This window comes from Coturnix japonica, chromosome 2 (genome assembly GCF_001577835.2).
Source record: "Coturnix japonica isolate 7356 chromosome 2, Coturnix japonica 2.1, whole genome shotgun sequence".
Lineage (NCBI taxonomy): Eukaryota > Metazoa > Chordata > Aves > Galliformes > Phasianidae > Coturnix > Coturnix japonica.
The window spans coordinates 53916945-53929100 of record NC_029517.1 but is presented as its reverse complement, the minus strand read 5'-3'; the positions used below and the strand labels follow the sequence as shown (position 1 = coordinate 53929100).

The window sequence follows — 12156 nt, the reverse complement described above, 5'->3', positions numbered from 1 at the left end:
TTTGGATATAAATATTAGCAGAACCTCAAAACCAAGTAATTTTATGCACTGAATAGTGCCAGTGAACATTCAGCAGAAAAGCTCACATTTCTCAGATAAATTAGATTATCTGCTTTACGTTTGTTTTCTTTTTCTATTGCAAGNTTTATTTGTTTATTTTTTCATGAGGATTTTCAAAGCTGAGGAAGCTACAAATGACCAAAGTAAGGAAAAAGCATTACATGCTTGCCATTTTCTTTAAGGCCTCTGCCACTGTTTGATGAATTTATCTGGCATGGATGTTGAATTATCATTGTCTTACAGCATGAAATGAGAAGCTGCATTTCAAAAGGGAACCACAGTTCACATTGCAATCAACTAAAAAGCAGCGTCTAAATCAGAATCTAAAGCTAATTTAAAGTAACATAACAAACAGTTGAACCACCACATGGAACCCTTCAGAAGCCTCCAGGGTTGGTGGCTAATGGCCATTACAAAAATGAAACAAAGGACAATCCAGTCTCTCAGCTGACTGGTCTCAGACAGAAAAGGGACATTCAGCTCCCTGCTGACGAAGCAAGTCATGACTCTAAAATGACTTGAGAAAAGTCACTGCAAAAAGAAACAAGCAGTTTTAGAGCTATCTCCACTCAGAGTCAAGAATTGGGAAGTAAAAGAAAACACGAATTTAACATTTTATGACTCCCAAGATAACAAATCAAAGAGTATAATCAGCACAGTAAGACTCACTGTAGCATTCAATGATTGCCTTCCACTGGGAAATAAACCGCCTGCAGCCTGACCTATAGGCCTGAGACCTGAATTATGCATCTGACAAACAACCTCAGGCCTAGCTTGCCTAAGTAGGTCCTCCCTGGACTGAATTCAGACTAGAGGAACAAGTTTCAGGACCCAGTCCTCACTTTTGGGACCAGGCTACAGCCAAGAGGAGCTACTTAATCGTATGAGAAACAAAGCATCATTTTAATTGCTGAAAAATGCTTATGAAGGTGATTCATTTGTGGATTCTGCCTTGTCAGTTTTGACAAGTGCCCCTCATTGATTATTCATGCAAGTACCAAACACAAGACCCTCATGACCATCTACTACTGATGTTACAAACTTGGTGAGGAGCTTCTAGGATTTAAACAATGGCATAATACTGCTTTTGGTGTTCTTGATTATTGCAACATGAAATAATTGATTATTGTTCCTGATTATTTGCGACATTCATTTGGCTTTTTCTTTTCTTTGACTTTGGATCAGCTGACATTTTGCACACATTTCCACATCCTTTGTCACAGCTGACTGTTGACAGTTTGGAAACTTTTCTTTTTTCTTTATTTTTTACTAATTTTACACTTACCTATTAGGTATTTTTTAAACTTTTTTTCTCTAACTTACTGGAAAATATAGGCATTTTGTACAGAACATTGTGCTAACAGGATTGCTCAACAATTGCCCCTGCCAGACTTAAACTCTGTGAATTATTTCAAACAATGAAAACCAGGTTACTTCACTCCCAACTGTCCACATCTAGCATCTTCTTGCAACAAGCACGTACATCAAATTTGACTTGAAGTGCAACAAGTGTGGAAGAAACGTTATTTTAACAGAATGTGTAACTGGTTATCTAAAATCCACATTCAGAAATTCCTTAGCTGAAATTGAAGAACAAAATCAGAAAGTATTGGCCTTCCTTACTTTTTATGGAATAGATATATAAAATAAATTACTAGTGTCTCAATCAGCTAGTGTCTCAATCATTACAAGGGAGTTTTGTACAGCTTTGCATTTTTAAGCTGAAACAAAGTCCAAAAGAGATACTAACATCTGTACTCAAGCTTCTATGAACGTCATCATCATAATAAAAACATGTCAGCTAGGAAATACTAATTCAACAGAGATAGTTGAGGTTTAACCCAGCAAGTGGTTTAAGCACCATGCAGCCATTTGCTCACTCCCTCCTGAAGTGGGATGAGGGAGAGAACAGGAAACAAAACAGAACTCATGGGCTGTGATAAAAATAATTTACTGACAGGAAAGGAAAACAGAAAGAAAAGTGTGATGATAACAATGTATGTATAGCCACAATGCAATCACTCTCCACCTACCCGCTGACACACAGCACCAATACAACCAGCCAATGCCCACCAGCACCACAAGCTCTCACCTCCATTGAATGACGCCCACAACCCCTGAGAAGCAGCCACCCTGGGTGGACTCGCACAGTACTATGTCCTTCCGCATGGCGTCACGTGATATGGAATAACACTTGGCCTAAATCAGGTGCCTGTCCTGGCTCCGCCTCGCTAACTGCTGCTGGGCTATGAAGGTGGCAGCTTGCCCCAGCCCAGTCCCAGGCACACACCCATCATTCAGGAACAACCAACACCCATGTGCTAGTAACGCCGTTTCAGCTGAAAGCATGACAGTGACACTGTCAGAAAGGAATCGTAACTGTATTTTTTTCTACCTCTTTAGTATAATATGCTCGGATTTGAAAAGGAAAACAACAAAAGTATCAATGAGGATATGAAACTACAACTTTGTAAAAGAATAATGCCATTCATTTTTTGCATGTTAATATTACTACTGTCTTTTCTGAAATGAAGTCCAGAATTTTAACTAGAATGTGAGTATCAGTGACTAGCATCTTCTAGCACAAGAAGAGAACAGCTTCTGTCTAGAATAAAAACCTGTCATCCTATCTGAATTCAAGTAACAAGAGAAGATAATTTAAAAAGTAACTAAGGTGGAGCTAACTTCAAAATACAGTTTCTACCCATAACACCTGTCCTAAGATACTGAACTTGAAATGAGTTGATCAACCATAGAACCACAGAATTTTATTAGTTGATAGGGACATTTATAAGCCATCTAGTCCAATTCCCCTGCAATGAACAAGAATGCCTACAGATAGATCAGGCAGCTCAGAGCCCAGTTCAACCTGGCCTTGAGTGTCTCCAGGAATGAGGCACACCTCTAGGTAACCTGTTCCAGTGCTTCACTATCCTTACTGTAAAAAGATATTCCTAACATTCAATATAAATCTCCCCTTTTAGTATGAAAGCATTTATCCTTGTTCTATCACAACAGATCCTGCTAAATACTCTGTCTCCTTCTTCCTGATTAAATCCCCTTCAGATATTGAAAGAGCTGCTACCAGGTCTCCCCAGAGCCTTCTCCAGGCTGAACCACCCTAGCTCTCTCAGCCTGCCCTCAAAGGGAAGGTGTTTCATCACTTGGACCCTTTCTTTGGCCTTTCTTTGGACGTGCAGGTCTGCATCTCTCCTCTACTGAACTCCACATCTGGATGCAGTACTTCGGGTGAAGTTTCACCAGCACAGAGCAGAGGAATCTCACTTGATCTGCTGATTCCATGAAACTATTCTATTCAATTGTTGAATGAGAGAACATGGGGTCCAGCAATCAAAGCCCAGCTGGCTCTGAAACCAGCATCAAAACAAAATCCAATAAAAGAGAAAGGCATTCAGACAACATGAAATAAAACCAACCTGTTGAACATCCTGTTGAAAAACACACAGCTGAAGCCGCTGGTGCAAGCGAACCTTTCGATGCTGCCAAATATTTTCCAGTTGGCGCTGGTGGTGGAGTACTTCATGGATGACATCCAGAACATGATGAACTGCTTTTGAGTAGTTGGCAGAAGCAGTGAGGGAATCGGAACTTCCAGGAGTCAAAGGTCTCTGAAGTTTGTCAAGCAGTGACTTTCCATCTTGGCTCACCTGGCCAGCAGAAAGAACAAAGAATTGCTTGTCTTGCCAAAATCTTGATCAGTCTGCTTTTTCAATCCCTCTGCTTCCCATTTTAGATTTCTTTAAGAACTTGGGGAGTTGTGCTGTAGATTTTTATTATTTGAGGCATGATCATGTGCAGCTGTTATTTAAAAAAAAAAAAAAAAAAAAAAAAAAAAAAAAAAAAAAGACAACAACCAAAAAAACCACACAGCTACTTTTTTATATCGTTACTCTACCCTAAGACAATTTAAGGAAGCAGCACTCTTCTAAAGAACAGCTTTTCTTTCCCTAAGTGTGCTTTTCCTTACCAGTATATATATATATTTGAATAGAATCTAACTTAGAAGCTCTTTTGAGTTTCACTTCTCTCTCTTGTCAGTTAAGCCACTAAAATTATACAATTATACAATGGTCCAGAACTGCACCAGAACAGTATTTTGTGAACACAGGACATGCTTTGATCAGACCTGATTTACAACTTTTACATTATTACTGGTACTAGCAAGCCAAAGACAAACCAGTGTTATGACAAACTTACACCTGATTTGCTTTAAACCTTTCCAGGAAGTGCAAACATATTCTTTTCCAAAATGTGTTCAATGCTGATAAGAAAGAGCAGTCATTTATAATTGTCTTCTCTGATTCAAGCCACAGCAAAAATATTTATTTTGCATGCTAATTAAAAAGCCATAGTCCTACTGTATCCAGTCACTGTTGATATTTAACTTTTGCCAAGGCTGTTGTAAGCAATTTTGATTAATGTTAGCTATTCTGTGACTTTTAGCATGAAGTACAGAGAACTATCACAAATTGGTATCACTCAGCCGCCAGTAAAGAACTGGTGGCCCACCAGTCATTGTAAGCATACGTAAGTTCCTTTTTAGTAATACAGAGTAATTATTTTCAGTAAAATTTATGTTCAAGTCTAGTCTTAAATGTATTTATTATAATTAGTCTGCTACTTTGCAATGAAGTCATGTTGTCAAGACATTGCAGTTAATAATGAAGGACAAAATGTGGCAATTGCCAGTGCTCTTATCTCTGTCCATTTATAATAATATGAACAGAGCACCATGCTGCTGCAGAAATTAAGTCCTACACATAATAATAAGTAAGACTTCTGTAATATCTTCATATAGATAGATAAATCCATCAGTCTTTGAAAGGGAATGCATGTTTAATTAAAGGAAAATAAACCTTTATGTCCAGAGGAGGAGCATGACTTGTACATACATATATGACTACTACATCTGCATAAAATCTGGTTTCTAAAGAATAAGGTATTCCTTTCGTAGATGCGGAAAATCAGAAGAAAAGTGTTTAAGCCACAGCTGTGAAACCCTAAATAAATTTTTAACATGCTTGTGAGAGCAAACCTATAATCTACCCATCGAATTTATTTTGATTATGCTTCACCAGGAAGCAAACAGTATTAACCATGGTAATTCTCAGTAGTTATTTACAGTTAACGGCAGACTCCAGTTCATTCACAGCCCCACAGTAAAAAGTACACCAAAGAAAAAAAAAAAAAAAAAAAAAAAAAAAAAAAAAAAAAAAAAAAAAAAAAAAAGAAAAAAAAAAAAAAACAACCCACAAGGAACTCCGGTGTTTCAACTTCTGAGCTGTGTAATCATTATTCCAGACAGCCGTAACTTTTATTCTTGGGTGCATTCACATGGAGCATACACCCTTGATAGCTTCTTTCACATTCATATACTACATACACACTATATTTCTCTATTGTTTATAAAAGGGATCCCCTCAATAAAGAAAGCTTACAGTGAAAAAAACAAGTCTTCCCATAAAAAATGGTCTTCTTAATAATGAGTTAAGACATAGAAATAGGATCACAACTTTCATCAGCAAAGATGATATGAGGAATAGAGATATCAGCGTGAGCTTTGCACAACTCATGAACTCTGGACATCTGACTAACAGTAATAAAGTTTATGCATACCCTAAGATGGCAGGTATCCAAAAAATCCAGTTTTGATATACTATCAATACAGACCAATCATCAGCACTCACCTTACATTCCTTTGCTGTAAATGAAACCACACTTACATTTCAGTTGCCCACCACAGAACTGGTTCATTGGAAAGCAGTTTAGATTTTTATGTAACATATAAACCACAAATATTGCTTCATTGCCACATCACTACCTTTCAAAATATGAAATCTATAGTTTAAACTGTCCAACGTGTTCATTGATCACTTTCTACCATTATTTACCCAAACATATATTTTCATGTAAAGTTTCCTGCTGTATTTAATTCAGAGTAACATTAGTGCCATTTAATGCCAAAATAGTTTAACTTTGTGATGCTAATGACCTTGGAAAAAAAAGTAAAAGACCCTCCATCCAAAAAAAAGCCAAAGCTGTGATCAGTCAATACCTGTGTGATTTCTCAGTTTAGCTAACTGAAGTACATGAAAGAATTCAAAATTTGAAGGATGGATACTTAAGTCACTATTTTTAAGCCATCTTTAGAATAAGCACTTTATCTTATGCTATATTTACAAATATTAGAAATACTAAGAAGCATTCTCAAAAACATTTTATTGTGCTGAGAATCCAAGATTAGAGCAGCAGCACAGGATGTACTAATCTTACAAATGCTGAATACACAGGCTTGCTGGCTCATATAAGTGCCTCTGAAGCTGGTAGAACTAAGTATACAACTTCTGTGTTGCCAAATGACATCCTTTGGTTAAGACTTTTTTGTTAGACAGTTTCAGAGACTGATTTTCAAAACCTATTTAAAGCAATCCATACTAGCAGAATACTTTCTTGAAGAACACCCAGTTAGTTTCTAAGTATTTTAACGCTAGTATCATACTGCTATTAAAATGTTGTAAAATGTGAATATAAACTATACATCCTTAATAACCAACATGGATTGTTTGTATCCCATATGCTCTCATCTTTAAATTTCTTTGAGAAGATCAAGAAGACTTAAAACTCAAGTTTAAATATAAATAATAGCAGCAACATCCAGTACACTAAACTAACGGAAAAAAAAACCAAAACTGGCATTTGAGTTTTCAACTAAAACACTGTGCAACAAGTGATGGCAGTTTACAAGCCAGTCTTAATATCACATTGTATTATCTAGTCAGCAACTTGAGAAAACAAGATATATACCTCAGAGTAAGCCAAGGTAATATGCTCATATATCCCCTGATGATGATGGATAGCATCTTCTAAATCTTGCAGTTCTGAGGGAAGCTCCACCTCACCACAGGCTTTACACCATGAATCCACATTGCTCATGTACTGCAACAGAGAAAAGACATTCTAGTTAATTTGGAGTTCCTTCAACAGGTAAATATACTTTGGAAATACATGAAAGTATGGGTATTTTTGTGACAGCCACCGAAAAGATTCGACAGTGAAAACTGTTAAATGTATTTTTTTTCTGAACTGGCCCAAATGAACATATTAGAGTACAAACAAATATTCAAGTCTAACTACACGCATGCTTTTAGCTACACGGAACTCTTTCAGCCCTTCACAGACAGGCAGGCTTAATTAGATGTTGGCAGCCTTCATGGCCAATTAAACCGCTGGCAACGCTGACATTTCAAGTTTACTCTTGCTCCTTTTCACAAATCTGCAGCTAAAGAAAAGTTTATTTCACTACACATCTACTATTTCAGATGCATGAAAGGCAACAAAAATCTTGCCTACATGAAGAGGTAAAATTTTCAAGTCTAGACCCTCAGTTCTTTCCTGTCAGCTTCCTGTGTAGACAGATATTCATGGTACATTAATTAAGCCATCATCTAACCTATTTTAAATCTTTGTAGAAAAACAAATTAGTTTGCATGCATACTCACATACATAGAATTGATGGTGAACTGTTCACTAAAACACTTCCTAGCCATCTTGTTGGAAAGTGACTGTCAAGGAGGCCAATCAGTGGTGGAACACAGCAAATTCACACCCTCATCCCCAAAGTACTAAGTTCTCCACACATAAGCACTAAATTCATTTGGCAAGCTACTACAGTAGCAAGCATATAAGGGATTTACAACTCAAGCAGGGGTCTCTTAGGACTAACACTGTACTTGAGCACACAGCTATGTCAGCAAAGCTGTTCAAGTCAAGTTTTTCAGGGGAAATTGAGGATACTGCGACAGAATCCCTTCTGCAGACAATTTATCTCTGAAGTTTAAGTTATCTTGACAGAAGAGAACCTGTCACAATAGCTGTATGCACATCTGAAGTTCTGTCAACTTATTTTTGACAGCTAGGGGGCATGAATTTTATACCTTTGTTATGACAGGAAAGGAAAGAGGAAAAAAAATAATCTTTTTACAGAATTTTTCATAGCTGTTAAATTTAGTATAGTCAAGCACACATGGTATCCTGTAAAATAAATTTATCTTCTCTTTGTGTGAAGTTCAAAAATCCCAAAAGTTTTAAGAAGCCAAGACATTTCTCTCATCATATATTTCTCCATTCCGGGATCACATGTAGCCTTCTGAGGAAAAAGTAATCTGGCACTACATTATTGTCTGGGAGTTTAAGATAATTGCTTAATTCTCATTTCTTTGAGGCACAGTTCTAAAAATCACTAACATTAGGCATTAAATGTCAAAAGAAGCTCTCTGTGGAACCACAAAGCTGAGTCTTTTGTTTTAGACAGCATGCACCAACAGCTGGGCACAGTCTACACTTGTGTCCAAGGAGGCAACAATACTTAGACTAGCAAGAGTAAATATGCATTTGAAAAGGATGCATTACTTCTTTCACTAATTATTTTTCAGCCATTTTTATACCTCTTAAGGGGTTATCCCTTTCATTCCAGACTCACTCTCCACTGTTAACTCAACTGCTATTACATCATGGCCAGGTAGCTTACAAAGCAACTATATCAATCCATCATAGTTAATCATCAAGTGAAAACTTCAGAAGGAGCAATTCAGGAGACTTAAGTAAATTAATCTCTGCAGATGATGCAAATATTTTCTCTGTTTCCTCTTTTATGTATGCATTTAGAGCTGAAGAAGGTAACACCAGCTCCTACCATCACTAGCCAGCATGCACACAAAGTCTACTCTCTAGACGTCTGATGAAAATCAGTTATTTTTTATGGAAAAGGACAACACTTCAGTGAGAGTACACCCACCTCTTCATCCTTCTCCCAGTTACCTCTTTCTCCCACTCATAAAGATAACAGTGCATAAACACTAAGCTAAACAACCCGTGAATCAGAAAAACATCAATGCTGCTTAACTATCAGAATGTTTCTATCAAATGTTTCAAGCCAGTTGGTATCTTTTACAACAGAAAATCATTTCCTCCTTTTTTTTTTTTTTTTTTTTTTAAGTGACTTCTCTTTAAAATTGGCTGAAAATATTTATTATAGTGACACTATTTCATGTACTTTCCTTAAGCATTCTAAGATTAAACCAATGTCATCACTAACAAGAGGCAATGTGTATTCACACTTTATTATGTTCATTTTTCTAATCTGTGGAAAATTATGTAGAATTTCTGTACAGTAGAAAATAGGAAACAAAAACTTCTTGAAGTAATAAGGTGTGCTGCCTCTTGATTTCTGTAGTTAACAGCTCTCAATTGGTCTGTTCAATTATCCTACAGTTATATCAGACATGACACTTTTTCTTAGAGCCAATTTAGCATGGCAAATGGAAAGAAAATTATTTATGGCAGATCTGCAGAGTACCAGAGCTTCAGTCAGCCATATAGAACCAAGAACCTCTGCTCTCCAAATTCACCAGAGATGTATGCAGCAGACAGTCTATAAGATCAGTGGATGACTCAACAGCAGATGCACTGCAACTCCTTCAGAGCTGAATTCCCTTGAGGGGAATAACACGCTTTCACCATCAAGACTATTAACTTGGGGATATTTATTCCTATTTCTCCTACATATACCTCCTCTCTTGCACATGGATAATGACTTAATTAAAATAATTGCTATAGACCTACAGCTAAATTTTTTATTTAACTTAGGCAAAATCTCTTACAGGATACTAAGCAAACATTTCCCAACCCCATTTCAAATTCAGAAGACACTTAATTACCGTCTTAACTTTCAGACCAGTTCAGATAGTTTTCTATAAGCAATTACTATGAGTTAAATACTGACAACTCAAGGACTGATTTGTGAATACTTCTTCAGTGAGGTGGAGGGGTAGGGCCAATAGTATAAGTGAATGATTTCTGGATGTAGAAAAGGCATTATATTAACTCTACTTAAAGCTAAATGCTTATCTTTCCTTCTTTCAACTCAAAAGCTTCATACAGCTTAGCTTTTATATCTCTTCTGTTTTAATTCATGTATGTAATTTGGCTAAGATTGACCCTGCACTGATACAAGCAAGACAGTATGGGCAGAATATGAAGACAATAAGCTGTCCTACAGAAAACAAATTTTCACTTAAACATCATCCAAAACTGGGAGAAATTAATGCTCTGACATTCTTGCTTTTTAATCACTCTATTTATTTACTTTCAATTTGGACAAAGTACAACAGCACAATTTACCATTCCAACGTGGAAACTTCTTTTGATTCCCTTCATGTTCACTAACCTGTTCAGCTTTCTGATGGAAGATGGAGGACATATCCAGTAACGTGCTACGTTCATCCAATGCTGCAGCAAATGCTTTCCATTCTTGCTCCAACTGACTAGCAATTTGTTTTATTTGCTGTGAAGCGTAATGGCCAGATTCAACCAGGCGATTTGCTACGGACATGATGCGGTTTATGTTTACATACACATTCTGTAGGGAATAAGATGGGAAAGATTAACTGAAGTTTGCAGATCACTTAAGTGAATACCAATACTTTTATAAAAACTATTCTTTATTACAGTTATGCTTAGTAGTCTGGTTTTGTGTGACATATTTGTGCATGCCTGACTTTGAAATCTAGGAGTGTAATGTAGCAGAAGAAGAACTGACCACCTATGTTCAGGTCAAAAAGACACATAGCACAGACAAAATAGGAAATAAAAAGTAAAACTAACAGGCATTTGATTGCTCCATTATATGAATAAATGAAATATCGTTCTACAAATCTTTACACCAACTTCTGAAAACATTTCTACTTTTTAAGTAACAAAATACAGAACTCTGTTCTAAGGAGTTCAATAGTTTAGATTTAATTTTCCTGCCATTGTATTGCCTCAGAGCTTAAGACTAAAAGCTGGACTAAGAAAAAAGGTCATAAACCAGTAAAAATCTCTAGCATACTGGAACTACATAATGATGGCTCTTAGTCACTGCAATTTTCTTTCCATTTAACTCACATATGCATTTTGGCCTAAAGCATCTAAAAGCTGCTCTTGATTCTGTATGAACAAACTGCTACACAAATAAAGAAAACAAGTGTTTCCGATTTCTTCAAAGCCAGAAACAAGAATAATTTAACTACCAAAAAGTTTCTGAGTAACTCTTCCAGAGCTGTATGTACACAGTTCAGGGCTGAGACTTCTAACCAGGCTGATGCTCTGATTTCTGGAATCTGCTTTGGAGATCATCTAGTTGAACTCCCTGCTCAAAGTAGGGTCAAAACAGAGTAGGTTGCTTTAGACTACATCCAAAGGGGTTTTGAAATTCTCCATGGGTGGAAACAACACAATCCTTCTGGGCAACACGTTCCAGTGTTTAATAATTCCCAGAGAAAATATTTATATATTATTTTTTATTTTGTGTGTGTGCATACTCTGGTTCTGTTTCCTTTACTCCCTCCATCGGGTATTTTTTTATATTTTTTAAAAAATATATTTTTAGTATATATTTATCGATAAAACATCCTTCTGAGCATTCTCTTATCCAAGGAAGCTAATCCCTGTACTATTTCAAAACAAATGCTTCAAACCCTTTATCATTTAGCATAGGAAGTTCCGCACGAATGTGCACAAGAACTTCTTTACGGTGAGGGTGATGGAGCACTGGAACAGGCTGCCCAGAGGGGTTGTGGAGTCTCCTTCTCTGGAGATATTCAAGACTCACCTCGACGCCAACCTGTGTGACGTGGTGTAGGGAACCTGCTGTGGCAGGGGGGTTGGACTCAATGATCTCTGGAGGTCCCTTCCAACCCCTGTGATTCTGTGCAGGGTCTGGAGCACAGGTCTTATGAGGAGCGGCTGAGGGAACTGGGATTGGAGAAGAGGAGGCTCAGGAGAGACCTCATTGCTCTCTATAACTACCTGAAGGGAGGTTGTTGTGAGCTGGGGATCAGCCTCTTCTCTCGCGTAACTGGTGATAGGACTAGAGGGAATGGCTTCAAGCTGTGCCAGGGGAGGTTCAGGCTGGACGTTAGGAAACGCTATTTCTCCGAAAGAGTGGTCAGGAACTGGAATGGACTGCCCAGGGAGGTGGTGGAGTCACCAACCCTGGAGGTGTTCAAAGAATGTTTGGATGTATTGTTGAGGGAT

At 37.3% G+C, this 12156-nt stretch overlaps 1 protein-coding gene across 1 annotated transcript in view; it reads right to left on the bottom strand.

The window, feature by feature from the left end:
• TRIO (trio Rho guanine nucleotide exchange factor) overlaps positions 1-12156 on the bottom strand; it is a 221479-nt gene that overhangs the window by 132182 nt on the left and 77141 nt on the right. Inside the window, exons 7-9 of the mRNA XM_015854391.2 lie at positions 10307-10498; positions 6886-7017; positions 3498-3728 (exon numbers count right to left, since the gene is read on the bottom strand). Coding sequence (XP_015709877.1) covers positions 3498-3728; positions 6886-7017; positions 10307-10498 — 555 coding nt within the window. The remainder of the gene's footprint in view (positions 1-3497; positions 3729-6885; positions 7018-10306; positions 10499-12156) is intronic.